The sequence below is a fragment of the Coregonus lavaretus genome (assembly GCF_964263955.1).
Source record: "Coregonus lavaretus genome assembly, contig: HAP1_SCAFFOLD_3580, whole genome shotgun sequence".
Lineage (NCBI taxonomy): Eukaryota > Metazoa > Chordata > Actinopteri > Salmoniformes > Salmonidae > Coregonus > Coregonus lavaretus.
The window spans coordinates 7501-29348 of NW_028160393.1; the positions used below are offsets into that span (position 1 = coordinate 7501).

At 41.8% G+C, this 21848-nt stretch overlaps 2 protein-coding genes across 3 annotated transcripts in view; both read left to right on the forward strand.

Moving 5' to 3' along the window:
• The window catches only part of LOC311121879 (multidrug resistance-associated protein 1-like), a gene marked incomplete at its 5' end in the record, with an annotated part of 10647 nt that extends 6478 nt beyond the window's left edge, over positions 1-4169 (forward strand). Inside the window, one exon of the mRNA XM_084196320.1 lies at positions 1-4169. This exon is cut by the window's left edge and continues 282 nt beyond it.
• Positions 4170-9142: 4973 nt separating this feature from the next.
• Positions 9143-20116, forward strand: LOC311121878 (NACHT, LRR and PYD domains-containing protein 3-like). Of its 2 annotated transcripts, none has more exons than XM_084196319.1 (7): positions 9143-9246; positions 10813-11105; positions 11400-13257; positions 15036-15209; positions 15550-15723; positions 16163-16200; positions 19424-20116. In XM_084196319.1, the coding sequence occupies exons 2-7, from the start codon at positions 10829-10831 to the stop codon at positions 19969-19971; spliced, it is 3069 nt and encodes a 1022-aa protein (XP_084052445.1). In that variant the 5' UTR covers positions 9143-9246; positions 10813-10828; the 3' UTR covers positions 19972-20116. The 2 variants fall into 2 exon arrangements, with proteins under 2 accessions (XP_084052445.1, XP_084052444.1); XM_084196318.1 differs by lacking the exon at positions 9143-9246 and adding an exon at positions 9528-9611.
• The last annotated feature ends 1732 nt before the right edge of the window (positions 20117-21848 follow it).

A 21848-nucleotide genomic window follows, 5' to 3' on the forward strand; every position in this document is an offset into this window, starting at 1 on the left:
TCCACTTCTTCCCCCATCCTTCCACCCCTCCCTCTCCCTACTACAGAATGTGTAAAGGATTCACTCCACTGAACCTGATGCTGCTGCTTCTCCAGGACAAATCCCTTCCAACAACTGTTACTGTTTCTCCAACACTCTGTTTCTTCAACTCTCCTTAAACGGGCGTCTGGATGTTTTCAAGATTCCCTTCATCTTGCAGAATTTGTCCGCTCCGGTTTGCCGTTGTGGGAAGTCGGATGTTCGGTCAGAAGGCCATCTGATCTGCTCTGTCAAACAGACTCAGAATACCATCTACATTAAAAAATCGTCTAAATGGGCGTTTTCTGCTTTTGAAGATGTACTCTGTTAAGGGACTATAAAAGCGTCCATCTTGTTTCGTGTCTCTGCCCCAGTTTGCCTTTATTGCCATCAGAGGTTTGGAAAGACGTTCTCTCCGAAGGAACCAGAATATTCTGATTTGTTCAATCCAATGGAACTGGAATGCTCGGATCTGTTCTCTTCAACAGAACCGGGTGGACTAGGTTAAATATTTATTTGACAGACAATGTTATCCCCACAGGAAGTGAGTGAATGGATATCTGTCCAATCACAGGGTCAATCACCGGCTGGAGAAACCTGTCCAATCAGAGTCAGATCCCGCCCCCCTTTACGTTGAGTAGTGGTAAAAGAGAGCGAGGTCACGCCCCCTTGACCTCTGCCTGGGTGGCCTTTGACCCTTGATCTCTCAGACGCTGCTTTCCATAGTGCCACACCTCAAACGGCATCCTACACCCCATGTAGTGAACTTTTCTTGACCCCCCAGCCCTGTGTGGCAGCCTGCTCAAAAGTAGTGCACTAGATAGGGAATAGGGTGTTGACATTTGAGAGGCGGCCATCGATAAAGACTTGTCCTTAGTGCTGGGTTTGTTACTAGGCCACCTGAGAGCCTTGGAGCCAAATGCACGGTCCCAAACCAAGCCCTAGCCCTTACACATAGACACTAGCCTGTTTAGATCGATGGAAGCAACATCATGGAAACTCCTCTTAGTGCATTTCTACTGAGGATTTACCCCGGTGCTTGACCTAAAAGCCTCCGACTTTTGTTTCCTCCTCCACAGGGAATAGGGTGCCATTTGAGACTAAACTTATATTGCTTACACCGATCCAAAACTTGTAAGGACTAGGGGAGAAGTGTCTAGGGGTAGGGGCTAGGGGCTGGTTTGGGACTGAGCCAAAGTATATTTATTTTAGTGTACTTATGACTTCCTCTCAGGTGTGTGGTGCTCTTAGAGATGACTAGGTAAGGCAAGGGCCCCGTTCCATTATCTACTGAACACACCCTTTTCTCCTTTATAACCAACCTTCCTTTCCTCCACATACAAATCAGTTGGGGCAAAACTCTACTGACATCTTATTCCCTATATAGTGTGCTCTGGTTAATAGTAGTAGACTATATATATAAGGGGAATGAATAGGGTGTCATTTGAGATGCTGTATAGTGAGTGATAACGTCAGGGTAGGAATCAATGAGGGAAGGAAAGAGACGTATTTAAAGTGTTGGAACTGGGCCCAAGCCTTCTAGCCCTCTGCAGAGCCACAGTCATGTTGTCTGTGACCTAGAACTAGCCTGACTAGTCTAGGGAGAGACGTGTTGTCTGTGACCTAGAACTAGCCTGACTAGTCTAGGGAGAGACGTGTTGTCTGTGACCTAGAACTAGCCTGACTAGTCTAGGGAGAGACGTGTTGTCTGTGACCTAGAACTAGCCTGACTAGCCTAGGGAGAGACGTGTTGTCTGTGACCTAGAACTAGCCTGACTAACCTAGGGAGAGACGTGTTGTCTGTGACCTAGAACTAGCCTGACTAGTCTAGGGAGAGACGTGTTGTCTGTGACCTAGAACTAGCCTGACTAACCTAGGGAGAGACGTGTTGTCTGTAACCTAGAACTAGCCTGACTAGTCTAGGGAGAGACGTGTTGTCTGTGACCTAGAACTAGCCTGACTAGTCTAGGGAGAGACGTGTTGTCTGTGACCTAGAACTAGCCTGACTAGCCTAGGGAGAGACGTGTTGTCTGTGACCTAGAACTAGCCTGACTAGTCTAGGGAGAGACGTGTTGTCTGTGACCTAGAACTAGCCTGACTAGTCTAGGGAGAGACGTGTTGTCTGTAACCTAGAACTAGCCTGACTAGTCTAGGGAGATACGTGTTGTCTGTGACCTAGAACTAGCCTGACTAGTCTAGGGAGAGACGTGTTGTCTGTGACCTAGAACTAGCCTGACTAGTCTAGGGAGAGACGTGTTGTCTGTGACCTAGAACTAGCCTGACTAGTCTAGGGAGAGACGTGTTGTCTGTGACCTAGAACTAGCCTGACTAGTCTAGGGAGAGACGTGTTGTCTGTGACCTAGAACTAGCCTGACTAGTCTAGGGAGAGACGTGTTGTCTGTGACCTAGAACTAGCCTGACTAGTCTAGGGAGAGACGTGTTGTCTGTGACCTAGAACTAGCCTGACTAGTCTAGGGAGAGACGTGTTGTCTGTGACCTAGAACTAGCCTGACTAGTCTAGGGAGAGACGTGGCTGGCTTTAAACCTGCTTTATTTAAATGAATGTAATACATTACTTCATAGTTGCCACATTATTATATCGTTCTGCTTGCATCCCACATGGCACCCTATTCCCTACATAGTGCACTACTTTTGGCTAGTGCCCATAGGACTCTGGTCAAAAGTAGTGCACTTTATAGGGAATAGGGTGCCATTTGGGCCAAACATAGGATCATTTGACTGTAGCCTGCTGCGTTTAGCAGAGACCGCTTTCTCCTTATTGGCATTTTATCTGTTGGTTAGTAGGTGTTATTATATGATTTAACCTCTGGAGCCCAAAAGGTGTTAGTCAGACTGATCAGCAAGTCTCAATAAGGAGTTGGGTTAGTCAGACTGATCAGCAAGTCTCAATAAGGGGTTGGGTTAGTCAGACTGATCAGCAAGTCTCAATAAGGGGTTGGGTTAGTCAGACTGATCAGCAAGTCTCAATAAGGAGTTGGGTTAGTCAGACTGATCAGCAAGTCTCAATAAGGAGTTGGGTTAGTCAGACTGATCAGCAAGTATCAATAAGGAGTTGGGTTAGTCAGACTGATCAGCAAGTCTCAATAAGGGGTTGGGTTAGTCAGACTGATCAGCAAGTCTCAATAAGGTGTTGGGTTAGTCAGACTGATCAGCAAGTCTCAATAAGGGGTTGGGTTAGTAAGACTGATCAGCAAGTCTCAATAAGGAGTTGGGTTAGTCAGACTGATCAGCAAGTCTCAATAAGGAGTTGGGTTAGTCAGACTGATCAGCAAGTCTCAATAAGGGGTTGGGTTAGTCAGACTGATCAGCAAGTCTCAATAAGGGGTTGGGTTAGTCAGACTGATCAGCAAGTCTCAATAAGGAGTTGGGTTAGTCAGACTGATCAGCAAGTCTCAATAAGGGGTTGGGTTAGTCAGACTGATCAGCAAGTCTCAATAAGGGGTTGGGTTAGTCAGACTGATCAGCAAGTCTCAAGCCTCAAACACCTTAGTAATATATTCTGTCTATTGGACTCATGTAACAGATTTCCACTGGGGTAGTGTCCCAAATAGGCACCCTATTCCCTATATAGTGCACTACTTTTGACCAGGGTCCATATGGAGGGAATAGGGTACCATTTGGGATGCAGCTCATCACTTGGATATCCAGTGACTACAGCAGGTGTGTGTGTGTTCTCTGAAAACCAAGCCAGTAGCAGCCTACTAGGCCTAGGCTTGGATGTCGCTTACCTTGTGGCGTTACTTTTTATTGTATTTTAGCCTTGGTGGGGCTTATTTTATGTAAATCAAAGAGACGTGCTTTTGATTGGTCTGTTGAGTATAAGGTGGTGTCCCAAATAGCATCCTGTACCCTAGCTAGTGCACTACTATGTGCCCTATTCTCTGTGTAGTGCACTATAAATGGAATAAAGGTGCCATTTGGGACTGAACCAATCGCAGAACATCTGCTGTTAAACCATTGACAGAGTAGATAACTGTGCTCTTACATATTTATATCATTTGTAAGTATGCACATTATAATTATTTGATATTTGTATACATGCACTAGTTTTTAAGTGTGCGTTACTTTTTCTTAACATGAATCAAACTGACGTGTAAAAGAGGAGAAATAAAGTACATTTTTTTTGTTAACCTGCCTCTGTCTGTCTGTCTGTCTGTCTGTCTGTCTGTCTGTCTGTCTGTCTGTCTGCCTCTCTGTCTGTCTGTCTGGTCTGTCTGTCTGTCTGTGGCCAGGATTCAATCCAAGGTGCGTTAAAGGGCGACACACTAAACAGCCGGCAGTGCTCCTTTTTAAAGGCAACGTCCCCAACGTCCCCAACGTCCCCAACGTCCCCAACGTTCGCAGAGATTGCGTTCATGGAAAAGTTGTATTGTCGGCTGTCCAGTGCGCTGCTCTATGACACGGATTGAATCCCGGCCAGTGTCTCTGAAGGAGAGAAAGGATAGGAGAGAAGGAACGTGTGTGTGTGTAATGAAACACAGCCCAGGGTGTCCAGCGCTCCACGTTGCCCCTCTCCAGCGCTCCACGTTGCCGGTCTACTAACCGCCGGTCCTGGCAACCATGATCACGCACACCTGTTCTCCATCATCACGTACACCTGCTCTCCATCATTACACACACCTGTTCTCCATCATTACACACACCTGCTCTCCATCATTACACACACCTGTTCTCCATCATTACACACACCTGCTCTCCATCATTACACACACCTGTTCTCCATCATTACACACACCCGTTCTCCATCATCACACACACCTGTTCTCCATCATTACACACACCTGTTCTCCATCATCACGCACACCCGTTCTCCATCATTACACACACCTGTTCTCCATCATTACACACACCTGTTCTCCATCATTACACACACCCGTTCTCCATCATTACACACACCCGTTCTCCATCATTACACACACCTGTTCTCCATCATTACACACACCTGTTCTCCATCATTACACACACCTGTTCTCCATCATTACACACACCTGTTCTCCATCATTACACACACCTGCTCCCCATCATCAAATCAAAATGTATTTGTCACATACACGTGTTTAGCAGATGTTATTGCGGGTGTAGCGAAATACTTGTGCTTCTAGATCCGACAGTGCAGTAATATCTAACAAGTAATATCTAACAATTTCACAACATATACCCAATACACACAACTCTAAGTAAGGAATGGAATTTAATGAATATATACATATATGGACAAGCAATGACAGAGCGCCATGGACTAAGATACAGTAGAATATTATAGAATACAGTATATACATATGAGATGAGTAGTGCAAGATATGTAAACATTATTAAAGTGATTTCAATAGGCAGCAGCAGCCTCTAATGTGCTAGTGATGGCTATTTAACAGTCTGACGGCCTTGAGATAGAAGCTGTTTTTCAGTCTCTCGGTCCCAGCTTTGATGCACCTGTACTGACCTCGTCTTCTGGATGATAGCGGGGTGAACAGGCAGTGGCTCAGTTGGTTGATGTCCTTGATGATCTTTTTGGCCTTCCTGTGACATCGGGTGCATTACCCACACCTGGACTTCATCATCACCTTGATGACCTTCCCTTTATTTAGCCCTCAGTAGCCTCAGTCATCAGGCAGTATTGGTTCAGTACACATCTCCTGTTATGTTCATTTTCCTGTCATCATTGTTATTAAACTCTCCTTCTGTTCCTGCTTCCTGACTCCCTGCGGATTTGTGACACAGGGTCAGATTAGCCTTGTTACCAGCTCTGTGTGTAATGAAACAGCCCAGGGTCAGATTAGCCTTGTTACCAGCTCTGTGTGTAATGAAACAGCCCAGGGTCAGATTAGCCTTGTTACCAGCTCTGTGTGTAATGAAACAGCCCAGGGTCAGATTAGCCTTGTTACCAGCTCTGTGTGTAATGAAACAGCACAGGGTCAGATTAGCCTTGTTACCAGCTCTGTGTGTAATGAAACAGCCCAGGGTCAGATTAGCCTTGTTACCAGCTCTGTGTGTAATGAAACAGCCCAGGGTCAGATTAGCCTTGTTACCAGCTCTGTGTGTAATGAAACAGCCCAGGGTCAGATTAGCCTTGTTACCAGCTCTGTGTGTAATGAAACAGCCCAGGGTCAGATTAGCCTTGTTACCAGCTCTGTGTGTAATGAAACAGCCCAGGGTCAGATTAGCCTTGTTACCAGCTCTGTGTGTAATGAAACAGCCCAGGGTCAGATTAGCCTTGTTATCAGCTCTGTGTGTAATGAAACAGCCCAGGGTCAGATTAGCCTTGTTACCAGCTCTGTGTGTAATGAAACAGCCCAGGGTCAGATTAGCCTTGTTACCAGCTCTGTGTGTAATGAAACAGCCCAGGGTCAGATTAGCCTTGTTACCAGCTCTGTGTGTAATGAAACAGCCCAGGGTCAGATTAGCCTTGTTACCAGCTCTGTGTGTAATGAAACAGCCCAGGGTCAGATTAGCCTTGTTACCAGCTCTGTGTGTAATGAAACAGCCCAGGGTCAGATTAGCCTTGTTACCAGCTCTGTGTGTAATGAAACAGCCCAGGGTCAGATTAGCCTTGTTACCAGCTCTGTGTGTAATGAAACAGCCCAGGGTCAGATTAGCCTTGTTACCAGCTCTGTGTGTAATGAAACAGCCCAGGGTCAGATTAGCCTTGTTACCAGCTCTGTGTGTAATGAAACAGCCCAGGGTCAGATTAGCCTTGTTATTAGCTCTGTGTGTAATGAAACAGCACAGGGTCAGATTAGCCTTGTTACCAGCCCTGTGTGTAATGAAACAGCCCAGGGTCAGATTAGCCTTGTTACCAGCTCTGTGTGTAATGAAACAGCCCAGGGTCAGATTAGCCTTGTTACCAGCTCTGTGTGTAATGAAACAGCCCAGGGTCAGATTAGCCTTGTTACCAGCTCTGTGTGTAATGAAACAGCCCAGGGTCAGATTAGCCTTGTTACCAGCTCTGTGTGTAATGAAACAGCCCAGGGTCAGATTAGCCTTGTTACCAGCTCTGTGTGTAATGAAACAGCCCAGGGTCAGATTAGCCTTGTTACCAGCTCTGTGTGTAATGAAACAGCCCAGGGTCAGATTAGCCTTGTTATTAGCTCTGTGTGTAATGAAACAGCCCAGGGTCAGATTAGCCTTTATCAGCTATGTCTGCTTTAGTGTTTCTCAATCTCCGGTCCTGACCTCTGACCTGCACCAGTCTGTGGCATGTTGTCCATGGACCTGCACCAGTCTATGGGATGTTGTCCCTGGACCTGCACCAGTCTATGGGATGTTGTCTGTGGACCTGCGCCAGTCTATGGGATGTTGTCCGTGGACCTGCGCCAGTCTATGGGATGTTGTCCCTGGACCTGCACCAGTCTGTGGGATGTTGTCCCTGGACCTGCGCCAGTATATGGGATGTTGTCTGTGGACCTGCGCCAGTCTATGGGATGTTGTCCGTGGACCTGCGCCAGTCTATGGGATGTTGTCCCTGGACCTGCACCAGTCTGTGGGATGTTGTCCCTGGACCTGCACCAGTCTGTGGGATGTTGTCCCTGGACCTGCACCAGTCTGTGGGATGTTGTCCCTGGACCTGCACCAGTCTATGGGATGTTGTCCCTGGACCTGCACCAGTCTGTGGGATGTTGTCCCTGGACCTGCACCAGGTTTTGGAGTCCAATGTTCAACCCAGTGTCCAAAACATGACCAATGATTTTGGTTGATTTCAAATTTAGTGATATTGAATTGTGTTTGGTTATCAACGCAACCAAATATCAAAATTTGAGGGGAGATGTATCTTCTGCTTGGATAGTTCCATTTGTGCCACTGACTTAGTCTGGCTTTAATTCCAGTTTGTCTACAAATTGATATAATAATAATAATATGCCATTTAGCAGACGCTTTTATCCAAAGCGACTTACAGTCATGCGTGCATACATTTTTTTTTGTGTATGGGTGGTCCCGGGGATCGAACCCACTACCTTGGCGTTACAAGCGCCGTGCTCTACCAGCTGAGCTACAGAGGACCACATGTGTTGGATATGTTGGATTCATGTCTCCATCTCAACCAAAAATCTAAGTTAAAGAATAGGACTAAATCAAACTTTATTTAAAGTGCATTTAAAGTTTGATTTCTTATGGGTTAATGCAATCTCAACTGCAATCAGTCATTTGGTTGTGCTATTAGATGAAGCACAGTGATAACACATGTATCTGTTGCTTAAATAAATAAAATATCTGACGTTGTATTCCCATCTGAACTTTGTTGTGCTTTTAAATGGTTGAAAAGGCAGTGAGACATTTGGGTGACAATTAAACCAAAATTCATAAATTGTTTTTCCATTGGAATTCGGTTGTGCTTTTAGATGGTTGAAAGCATAGTGATTACACATTGGAAATACAACTAACTTTTGGCTGTATTTTTGAGTGGGTTAATATAGGTTGTAATCTCATTGATCAACGTCTACCAAATATTACCCAATTATCCACATTGATTTTTTTGTTGTTATTCTGTCTCTTACTGTTCAAATAAACATACAATTAAACTTATAGACTGATCATTTCTTTGTCAGTGGGCAAACGTACAAAATCAGCAGGGGATCAAATACTTTTTTCCCTCACTGTAGCTGTCTGGTCCCTGACTGAAGAGGATCATAGCTGTCTGGTTCCTGACACAAGAGGATCATAGCTGTCTGGTCCCTGACTGAAGAGGATCATAGCTGTCTGGTTCCTGACTGAAGAGGATCATAGCTGTCTGGTCCCTGACTGAAGAGGATCATAGCTGTCTGGTCCCTGACTGAAGAAGACCATAGCTGTCTGGTTCCTGACTGAAGAGGATCATAGCTGTCTGGTCCCTGACACAAGAGGACCATAGCTGTCTGGTCCCTGACTGAAGAGGATCATAGCTGTCTGGTCCCTGACACAAGAGGACCATAGCTGTCTGGTCCCTGACTGAAGAAGACCATACCTGTCTGGTCCCTGACTGAAGAGGATCATAGCTGTCTGGTCCCTGACACAAGAGGATCATAGCTGTCTGGTCTCTGATTGAAGAGGACCATAGCTGTCTGGTCCCTGACTGAAGAGGATCATAGCTGTCTGGTCCCTGACTGAAGAGGATCATAGCTGTCTGGTCCCTGACTGAAGAGGATCATAGCTGTCTGGTCCCTGACTGAAGAAGACCATAGCTGTCTGGTCCCTGACTGAAGAGGATCATAGCTGTCTGGTCCCTGGTATAGAAAGGTTGAGAAACACTGTTCTATCAGCCTCTGAATCTTGTGATACAACAATGTTAGCATTATTAGTTCAGAACAGCTGGCACATGTTGTAAGGGTTCTGTGTCCGTGCTCAACAGTGTGGACGGAGCCAGTCAATTGATCTTTTCTACCATAAAAGCATTGTAAGAGATAGACTTTGCCCTTTTAATACAACATGGTTTCAATGTTAACTAGTGGCACCCCGCCCCAGTCTGTTATCAGTACAGAGGTCTTGGCTCCACCTCCACACTGTTGTAAATGGTTTTGTTATTGACTGTAGAAGTAGAAAGGGTTGGATTCATTTTGAGACGAAAAAAAGACAATCTTCAAAACCGGACAGGAGTGAATAAAGTGAGTATCTCCGACTGCGTAGGGCAGAGCAGAGTGAGTGAATAAAGTGAGTATCTCCGACTGCGTAGGGCAGAGCAGAGTGAGTGAATAAAGTGAGTATCTCCGACTGCGTAGGGCAGAGCAGAGTGAGTGAAGACCTGTAGGGTTTGAATAGTGATGACAGCTACTACTACTTCAGATATAAGAGGGAAGTGAATAGGTACATGTGATGAGTTTATCACGCCAGCCCCAGCATTTTTCCCCTCTGTTTATGATATTGTAAGTGTAATCATCTTTTTAATTTCAAAAGATTTAGGGCTAGAATATATTAAGGCCGGGATTCAATCCGATCGCGGTTTGTCTACAATGCAATTTTTAAAGAGACCACATTTACGGTGAACGCTGCATATGTTGGCTCAATAATAACCTTTAAATGACGCATTGTCCAAATCCGCCATCGGATGGAATCCCAGCCTTAGTGTTCATATATGTAAATTATATCATACCTAATAGCAATGAGGGTTGCCGGGCGACCGGGTTGGATCACCAAGATGGCAGCCAATCAGTCTGTCCGTTTGTATGTCTGATCCTTGAGATCTTGAGTTTTAAAAGTTTTGATGTTTTAATGACCCTGATCCTGTCTACAGAAGCAAACACTTTTGATGTGAAGGTGGATGCTGTGTTCCTATTGGAATTTACACATGTTTAGAGCGCCACCATTAGATAAAAAATATGAAAATTACTTTTGTATATCATTTTGGAATGGTAATTGGTAACATGTATTTTATTTCAAACCTAGACATTCAAACCTCTTATTCCCCAACATGGGGACAATTTGGGAACCAAATCCAAAAATACAATAAACACGTATTTTTTTTTATAGCTTTTCTTTACCGGCTGTTGCTCTGTCATAGTCACGTTGTTGTACCAGAATCCCACGGTTCTTACCTTTTTTAACAGGACTAAGTATGTGTTTGAAATCAAAATGTATCTTATGGTAGTTTACAATATGTGTAAATGCCACCAGAGGACAGTTTTAAATGGTTTGTCCTATTTTCTACTGGGGTAGATCTAAATGTTTTACTAAATATTAAGTGGAAAATAGTAGTAATGTAAGTCATAGCAAATAATAATAGTACATTTGTTTCTCACAATAGTGCAGATGTTGGGGCCTTGGTCTGGGGGTGTAGATTATGATGCTACATGCTCTGTTGTTTAACAGTTTCCACGGACCTACAATGACCCCATCTATTAAAGAGCGGCTCCTGGCCATTCTGGAGGATCTTGGCTCTGAGGAGCTGAAGAACTTTAAGTGGCATCTGACTATAGATAACCTGCTGGATGGCTTCCTTCACATTCCAAAGGGCCAGCTGGAGAAATCTGACAGACAGGACACAGTGGATCAGATGGTGCAGAAATACAGGGAAAATGGGGCTGTGAAGATCACACTGGAGGTCCTGAAGAAGATGAGCCGTAACGATCTCGCTGAGAAGCTAAAAAGAGACTGTCCAACAGGTAACTCAGAATTCATAGGTGCTTGTGAGCATATAAATATATAGTCTACTGTATTGTTGAAATTGAAAATCTATATACATTCTAAAATAAGTTATATACAGTTTGTTATTGGCTAACCCTGTAAAACTACCCCTTTTCTTTTAAATGTGCATTAATTTCATGTGCTTAGATTTTTCCAATAACCAGATATATTGTAAAATAAACTAAAAATATATTTGTTTATTGTGTATTGTTGAGCATCTAGAGAACAACATATGCTTGCCTACTTGCTAACTATTCTATAACCATTCTCAGGTCCTTCGGATGAAGTTGTTGAGAAGTACCAACAAGAACTCAAACTGAAACTAAAAGAGAAGTTTCAGCATGTATTCAACGGGGTGGCAAAGCAGGGCGATAAGCAACTTCTCAATGAGATCTACACAGAGCTTTACATCACAGAGGGAGGAAGTGGAGGGGTCAATAATGAACATGAGGTGAGACAGATTGAGATGACATCCAAGAATCCAGCAAGACCAGAGGCTAAAATCATCTGCAATGACATCTTCAAACAATCATCTGGAAAAGACAAACCTATCAGAACTGTGCTGACAAAAGGAGTCGCTGGCATTGGAAAAACAGTTTCTGTGCAGAAGTTCGTTCTGGATTGGGCTGAAGGGAAAGCCAATCAGGATATCCAATTCATAATTTCACTCCCTTTTCGGGAGCTGAATTTGCTGAGGGGGGAAAAGTACAGTTTAGTGGAACTTCTACATAAATGTGTCAGAGAGACTAGAGTGATTGAGAGGGACTTTTTGAATCACATTTTAACAAAATTGCAAAAAGCAAGAAACTACAATGAGAGCGAGTACAAAGTTTTGTTTGTCCTTGATGGTCTGGATGAGTGCCGACTGACACTCGACTACGACAACTGTAAGAGCTGGTGTGATGTCACAGAGCCAACCTCAGTGGACGTGCTGCTGACAAACCTCATCAATGGGAATCTGCTTCCATCTGCTCTCCTCTGGATAACCTCCAGACCTGCAGCAACCAATCACATCCCTCCTGATTGTGTTGACCAGGTGACAGAGGTACGAGGGTTCAATGAGCCACAGAAGGAGGACTACTTCAGGAACAGATACAGGGATGAGGACCTGGCCAACAGAATCATATCACACATAAAGACATCAAGGAGCCTCCACATCATGTGTCACATACCAGTCTTCTGTTGGATCTTAGCTTCAGTTCTGGAGCATGTGTTGAGTACAGATAAGAATGAGGAGATGCCCAAGACTCTGACTCAATTATTTATTGGGTTACTGGTATTTCAGACCAAACAGATGAATGAGAAATATCACAAGAAAGGTGAGCGAGATCCACACTTGGATAAAGAGAGCTTCATGGCACTGGGGAAACTTGCTTTTAACCAGCTAGAAAATGGCAACCTCATTTTCTATGAGGCAGACCTGAAAAAGTGTGGTATTGATGTCGCTGAAGCTTCAGTGTACTCAGGAGTGTGCACACAGATCTTTAGGGAGGACTATGGGCCGTTCCAGGACAAGGTGTACTGCTTCGTGCATCTGAGCGTTCAGGAGTTTCTGGCTGCGTTATACGTTTTCCTCTCCTTCAACAACAGCAATGAAAACCCAATGACCAAAGACCAATTCTTCATCAGAAATATTAAAATGAAGTTCACGTGGAACCCTGCTTTCACCTTCCACCAGATTGCAGTGGATAAAGCCTTACAGAGTGAGAATGGACACCTGGACCTGTTCCTCCGTTTCCTTCTGGGCCTCTCACTGGAGTCCAATCAGAAGCACTTACAAGGTCTACTGACAAAGACAAGAAGCACCAGAAGCAGCTCACTGTGCCATGAGGAAACAGTCAAATACATCAAGAAGAAGATCAGGAACACTCCATCTTCAGAGAGATGCATCAATCTGTTCCACTGCCTGAATGAACTGAATGACCATTCTCTAGTGGAGGAGATCCAAAGATACCTGCATTCAGGAAATCTGTCCAAAACCAAACTGTCACCTGCACAGTGGTCAGCTCTGGTCTTTGTGTTGCTGACTTCAGAAGAGGAGCTGGATGTGTTTGACCTGAAGAAATACTCCAGATCAGAGGAAGGTCTTCTGAGGCTGCTGCCAGTGGTCAAAGCCTCCAGAACCACTCTGTAAAAACATGTTTAAAAAAAAAAGAATATATATATATATATATATATACAGTACCAGTCAAAAGTTTGGATACACCTACTCAATCAAGGGTTTTTCTTTATTTTTACTATTTTCTACATTGTAGAATAATAGTGAAGACATCTAAACTATGAAATAACACATATGGAATCATGTAGTAACCAAGAAAGTGTTCAACAAATCAAAATATATTTGAGATTCTTCAAAGTAGCCACCCTTTGCCTTGATGACAGCTTTGCACACTCTTGGCATTCTCTCAACCAGCTTCACCTGGAATGCTTTTCCAACATTCTTGAAGGAGTTCCCACATATGCTGAGCACTTGTTGGCTGCCTTTCCTTCACTCTGCCGTCCAACTCATCCCAAACCATCTCAATTGGGTTGAGGTCGGGTGATTGTGGAGACCAGGTCATCTGAACCAGCACTCCATCACTCTCCTTCTTGGTAAAATAGCCCTTACACAGCCTGGAGGTGTGTTGGGTCATTGTCCTGTTGAAAAACAAATCATAGTCCCACTAAGCGCAAACCAGATGGGATGGCGTATCGCTGCAGAATGCTGTGGTAACCATGCTGGTTAAGTGTGCCTTGAATTCTAAATGAATCACTGACAGTGTCACCAGCAAAGCACCCCCACACCATCACACCTCCTCCTCCATGCTTCACGGTGGGAACCACACATGCGGAGATCATCCGTTCACCTACTCTGCGACTCACAAAGACACAGTTGTTGGAACCAAAAATCTCAAATTTGGACTGATAAGACAAAAGGACAGATTTCCACCGGTCTAATGTCCATTGCTTGTGTTTCTTGGCCCAAGCAAGTCTCTTCTTATTGGTGTCCTTTAGTAGTGGTTTCTTTGCAGCAATTCGACCATGAAGGCCTGATTCATGCGGTCTCCTCTGAACAGTTGATGTTGAGATGTGTCTGTTACTTGAACTCTGTGATGCATTTATTTGGGCTGCAATTTCTGAGGCTGGTAACTCTAATGAACTTATCCTCTGCAGCAGAGGTAACTCTGGGTCTTCCTTTCCTGTGGCGGTCCTCATGAGAGCCAGTTTCATCATAGCGCTTGATGGTTTTTGCGACTGCATTTAAGAAACTTTCAAAGTTCTTGAAATGTTCCGTATTGACTGACCTTCATGTCTTAAAGTGATGATGGACTGTCGTTTCTCTTTGCTTATTTGAGCTGTTCTTGCCATAATATGGACTTGGTCTTTTACCAAATAGGGCTATCTTCTGTTTACCAACCCTACCTTGTCACAACACAACTGATTGGCTCAAACGCATTAAGAAGGAAAGAAATTCCACAAATGAACTTTTCAGAAGGCACACCTGTTAATTGAAATGCATTCCAGGTGACTACCTAATGAAGCTGGTTGAGAGAATGCCAAGAGTGTGCAAAGCTGTCATCAAGGCAAAGGGTGGCTACTTTGAAGAATCTCAAATATAACATATGTTTTGATTTGTTTAACAATTTCTTAGTTACTACATAATTCCATATGTGTTATTTCATAGTTTTGATGTCTTCACTATTATTCTACAATGTAGGAAATAGTAAAAATAAAGAAATACCCTGGAATGAGTAGGTGTGTCCAAACATTTGACTGGTAGTGTGTGTGTATATATATATATATATATAATCAGTTAGAATCCACATGAGCATATTACATATTCATTGTTGATTCTCAAATGTTCTGCTACATGTACACAGTACACACAGTTGTCTAAATTCATGTTCATTGTGTTATACTTTTCAAAGGCTTAATGGGTGTAACCTCACTGTGAAATGCTGTGAAGCCTTGGCCTCAGCTTTCAACTCAACCTCCTCAAACCTGAGAGAGTTGGACTTAAGTGACAACAACCTGCAGGATTCAGGAGTGGAGCTGCTCTGTGCTGGACTGGAGAATCCACACTGTAAACTGGAGACACTGAGGTCAGTAGTCTGTATTAGTTCACTAAAGGGGATAGTTCATTATGTGTTCTACAGGTATTTATAGAGGACAATATCAGACTAATGAGTTTGGTCTCAGCTGAATTTAAATGTCATAGTTACCTAACTGCAAATTAATGTTTGGAAGAGGAAGAAATACACAATCTTTTGATATCGTTTATTTTTATTTTCAAAATGCTTTACTTATTGAAATCAAATGTTTTTAGTTATATAATTATGTGATTGTAATATTATTTTTATCAGGTCATATTTTACATGCAAATGTCACCTGCCATTTCCCTTTTCACCACTAGAGGGTGTAAATATGTGATAAACTGTGCAGGTTGTCACGCTGTCTGGTCACAAAGAAAGGCTGTGCTTCTCTGGCCTCAGCTCTGAGGTCAAACCCCTCCTACCTGAGAGAGCTGGACCTGAGCTACAATCACCCAGGAGACTCAGGAGTCAGACTGCTCTCTGCTGGACTGGAGGATCCACACTGGAGACTGGAGAAACTCAAGTATGTGGCGAGGGTTTGTTGAGTTTGTGTCAATGCATGTGTGACATGGACAATTTTGGTCCAGGTTTCCTGGGTTAGTTCTAACCATTTAATCAGGGGCGCAACTTTCACTGGGGGGACATGTCCCAGCCACATTCTGAAATGGCATTTTGCCCCCCCCCCCCCCCACAGATTTATAATTGGAATGTGATACAAAATGAGGCAACGGTGTATACAAAACGGTATACAAAACGGTGTGCTTTAGGACCATGCAGACGCCTCCGAGCGGTCGGGTAGACTCTTTGGAGTGTTTATCCAACTGGGAGAAAAAAAATTAAAATTGCCCCCCCCACTTCTAAAGTTGCTCCCTTGCATTTAATATCCAACAAACAATATTTGAACTGATATCAGTGTGTGTATGTGTGTGTTTTACTGAATCACTGTTCTCCTTCTCTTACAGTGTGGACCACTGTGGAGAGTACTGGCAGCTGAAAAAATGTAAGTGTTGACTGCTGTGAAGAAATGTGAAATGTGTTATTAGTGATGAAACAGGAATATAGCATAACCTCGCTAAGAGTCTTTGTCAAGTTACTCAACTGGTCAAATTAAATATAAGCTACCATTTTAAGGAAGTAGAATCGGACTCACATCCCACTGGGTACAGACATCAGTTCAACGTCTAGTTTTGATTAACATTCGGTTGAGCTACTAACCTGAATTCAACAAAAAATGTCACCCTGTCATTGGATTTAGGTTAAAAGTTAGATTAAAAAATACAAACTTCCCTTACGTCGATGACTTTTTGCAAATCCAAACTGTTTTCCACATTGATTCAATGTCATCACAGACATTTAATTTTTTTTATGACATGGAAACAATGTTGATTCAATCAGTTTTTGCCCAGTGGAATGTACTGTATAAGCTTGAATACAAAGGTCATATAAAGTTCAGACTGTAGATTAAAAGACGATAAATGAAACAATAAAAAACAAAAACATTATTTACAAGTATTCTCTCTTTTCTATTTAACTGAAACACTAAAACATTATTTACAAGTATTCTCTCTTTTCTATTTAACTGAAACACTAAAACATTATTTACAAGTATTCTCTCTTTTCTATTTAACTGAAACACTAAAACATTATTTACAAGTATTCTCTCTTTTCTATTTAACTGAAACACTAAAACATTATTTACAAGTATTCTCTCTTTTCTTTTTTAACTGAAACACTAAAACATTATTTACAAGTATTCTCTCTTTTCTATTTAACTGAAACACTAAAACATTATTTACAAGTATTCTCTCTTTTCTTTTTAACTGAAACACTAAAACATTATTTACAAGTATTCTCTCTTTTCTATTTAACTGAAACACTAAAACATTATTTACAAGTATTCTCTCTTTTCTATTTAACTGAAACACTAAAACACATTATTTACAAGTATTCTCTCTTTTCTATTTAACTGAAACACTAAAACACATTATTTAAAAGTATTCTCTCTTTTCTATTTAACTGAAACACTAAAACATTATTTATAAGTATTCTCTCTTTTCTATTTAACTGAAACACTAAAACACATTATTTACAAGTATTCTCTCTTTTCTATTTAACTGAAACACTAAAACATTATTTACAAGTATTCTCTCTTTTCTATTTAACTGAAACACTAAAACACATTATTTACAAGTATTCTCTCTTTTCTATTTAACTGAAACACTAAAACATTATTTAAAAGTATTCTCTCTTTTCTATTTAACTGAAACACTAAAACATTATTTACAAGTATTCTCTCTTTTCTTTTTAACTGAAACACTAAAACATTATTTACAAGTATTCTCTCTTTTCTATTTAACTGAAACACTAAAACATTATTTACAAGTATTCTCTCTTTTCTATTTAACTGAAACACTAAAACACATTATTTACAAGTATTCTCTCTTTTCTATTTAACTGAAACACTAAAACACATTATTTAAAAGTATTCTCTCTTTTCTATTTAACTGAAACACTAAAACATTATTTATAAGTATTCTCTCTTTTCTATTTAACTGAAACACTAAAACACATTATTTACAAGTATTCTCTCTTTTCTATTTAACTGAAACACTAAAACATTATTTACAAGTATTCTCTCTTTTCTATTTAACTGAAACACTAAAACACATTATTTACAAGTATTCTCTCTTTTCTATTTAACTGAAACACTAAAACATTATTTAAAAGTATTCTCTCTTTTCTATTTAACTGAAACACTAAAACATTATTTACAAGTATTCTCTCTTTTCTTTTTAACTGAAACACTAAAACATTATTTACAAGTATTCTCTCTTTTCTATTTAACTGAAACACTAAAACACATTATTTACAAGTATTCTCTCTTTTCTATTTAACTGAAACACTAAAACACATTATTTACAAGTATTCTCTCTTTTCTATTTAACTGAAACACTAAAACACATTATTTACAAGTATTCTCCTTTTCTATTTAACTGAAACACTAAAACACATTATTCACAAGTATTCTCTCTTTTCTTTTCTTTTTAACTGAAACACTAAAACATTATTTACAAGTATTCTCTCTTTTCTATTTAACTGAAACACTAAAACACATTATTTACAATTATTCTCTATTTTATTTTATTTTTAACTGCTTTTTATTGTGTCAGTACAGTACATATTCAATATACTCAATATTTCATCAATATTTAATTATTTAATTCCATCCAGTGCAGTCTGATGATGATTTTTCAGCAGACTATAGTTACATCTCTTCACACTCAGTAGACTATAAGATAAACATAGTTAATCACAACATGAAACACAGAGCCAGGGTTAAACATGGGTACATCTCTGTTGCTAGGCAAGAACTTAATTGGTTCCTCTTACTGGGTTACGTGTGTGTGAAATAGAGCTGTTTGTTCTCTTGTTATCTGACCTGTCTTCGGGTCAAATTCCTCGCTCCTCCCTAATCCACGGCTGTCCTACCTTATCAGTGACTGAAACCAGACTGTTGCCCGTTGCCTCTCTCCTTAGGCATATTCCTGGAACGGAGCCAGGGTTGAACAGAGTTCAAACTAAACATGGTTAATCACAGCATGACTGGCATTGGGATTGAATGGGACAGAGGGGGGAGCTTGTACATGATTGAGAAATTGATTATGGACCTGCCATGTTTTAAGCCATGTTAAGTATTGATTGATAGGTTTGGGAATCAATTAGGGGGTCAGAACGGAGCCAGGAAAGGGCACTGTTATTTTCACATGACAGGGCTGTTATTTTTGCATGACAGGGCTTGGTCCCACCACTATTGTTTCCAGACGCTGAATATAGAGGGGAGAGAAGTCAGATATCGGCACTGTTATAAAATAAGGCAGTGGGCGGAGCGGTCAAGAGGTGAAAAACTGGAGACAGTGGTGGAGGAACCAAAGAGGGAGGGATTAAGCTAAAATGTATGTAAAATGACTATATAAACTGAGAGCTGAGAGGTGGAAAATTAGATGCTCTGCAGACCACCTCGGCTCTGTTGCTTGTGTATTAAAGTCTGTCTTGATTCTACAAAAACTCTGAAAGTGCTTTGGTTTTTTTATAAGTATAAGGACGAATTTTCCACAACATCTGTCAATTAGATGTATTATTCAATTAATAAATGCTCCTCATTAAAGGCCTTGATGATTAACATTCTGAGGTGGATGATTTCTAATATTGGTCTTCCTTATCAGATGCCTGTGATGTCACACTGGACCCAAACACAGCACACAGAAACCTCTCTCTGTCTGAGGAGAACAGGAAGGTGACATGGGGGAAAGAGGAGCAGCCGTATCCTGATCACCCAGAGAGATTTGAGGACTGTCCACAGGTGCTGTGTAGAGAGGGCCTGACTGGGCGCTGTTACTGGGAGGCAGAGATGAGTGGGGGAGGGGATGATGTAGGAATGACATATAAAGGAATCAACAGGAGAGGAAGAGATGATGACAGTAGGCTTGGATGCAATGACAAGTCCTGGAGTCTGACCTGCTCTAATTACGGTAACACTGCCAGGCACAATAAGGAGAGAACTGAGTTACCTGCCCCCCCCTCCTACAGCTCCCACAGAGTAGGAGTGTATCTGGACTGGCCGGCCGGCACTCTGTCCTTCTACAGAGTCTCCTCTGACACACTGACCCACCTGTACACATTCCACTCCACATTCACTGAGCCCCTCTATCCAGGGTTTTGGGTTGAAAGAAACTCCTCAGTGTCCCTATGTGAGGTAAAAACCTTTAGTTAGTAAAGGAGGGTTCTTGTTGTTATTGATTGGTGTTTGTAAATAATGTTTATTTAGTAAAATTGTTGACATTACAACCCTGATTCTGTTTGAACTCAATAAGACTGAATGGAACTGTCCTGAAACAGATTAAAGCAGATAAAGACAAATAAAGCTGGTTGTTTTAAAAACAGTTAAATGTTGTTTTTTCACATAAAAGCAGAATGACAGTTAAAGTTGAAATCTGTAGCGGGGAAACTGCCACGTCTGTTAATTATATTACAACAACAAAGAAGTTACTTCAAACAACCAACACTGTTTTTTCCCTCAGACATCATTGCACATCTTTGCTCGTGTGATAGAACAGCAGAGAATGGACTACCGTTATTTTTCCCATGATGCTCGTGTGATAGAACAGCAGAGTATGGACTACCATAATTTTTCTCATGATGCTCGTGTGATAGAACAGCAGAGAATGGACTACCATTATTTTTCCCATGATGCTCGTGTGATAGAACAGCAGAGTATGGACTACCATAATTTTTCTCATGATGCTCGTGTGATAGAACAGCAGAGAATGGACTACCATTATTTTTCCCATAATGCTCGTGTGATAGAACAGCAGAGAATGGACTACCATTATTTTACCCACGATGCTCGTGTGATAGAACAGCAGAGAATGGACTACCATTATTTTTCCCATGATGCTCGTGTGATAGAACAGCAGAGAATGGACTACCATTATTTTCCCCATGATGCTGGATGCTCATCTCCTCTGTTTTAATAACAATAACATGCAAATGGGGTGACCTGTTTCCCCGTTTCACAATCCCAGCTTTAAGTAAATGTGGTACAGTGTTTGGTGGAAAAGTATAGCCTCTCCCACAGAAACTGCCACAACACACACACACAAACACACACACACACACACACACACACACACACACACACACACACACACACACACACACACACACACACACACACTGTGGCTGGAAGATAAACGTATCACACCACACACTCATAAATGTAGTATCAGTGATCTATCTCTGTCTATATTAGTTACTATGCTGTTCAATTTTTTACATTTACATTTTAGTCATTTAGCAGACGCTCTTATCCAGAGCGACTTACAGTTAGTGAGTGCATACATTATTAATTTTTTCATACCCCCTGCGGGAATCGAACCCACAACCCTGGCGTTGCAAACGCCATGCTCTATCAACTGAGCTACATCCCTGCCGGCCATGCTGTTACTAAGCAGTAATGCATTGCGGCGGTGTTCTGTTACGACACCTAACAGGAAATGCACATGAGCACTACTGGGCAGGGAGCTGTGGGGCACGAGATGTTCTCACTAAACAACACTAAACTGTACTCCTGTCTAATGCCTGGTGATTTTCTGCACAACACAAATATTACAATAAACACTGCGAGACGGATCAAACATAGCTGTCATACAGATCTTTTAGACATGAGGAAAGGACAGAGAGCAGTACCTCAACATAAACCGTAAGTTGCTGTTCATTGAACATCTTTTCTGTGTTTGTTTGTGTGATCTGGTGTGTCTATTCCAGTGGTGTGTCTATTCCAGTGGTTTGTCTATTCCAGTGGTGTGTCTATTCCAGTGGTTTGTCTATTCCAGTGGTTTGTCTATTCCAGTGGTGTGTCTATTCCAGTGGTTTGTCTATTCCAGTGGTTTGTCTATTCCAGTGGTGTGTCTATTCCAGTGGTTTGTCTATTCCAGTGTTTTGTCTATTCCAGTGGTTTGTCTATTCCAGTGGTGTGTCTATTCCAGTGGTTTGTCTATTCCAGTGGTGTGTCTATTCCAGTGGTTTGTCTATTCCAGTGGTTTGTCTATTCCAGTGGTTTGTCTATTCCAGTGGTGTGTCTATTCCAGT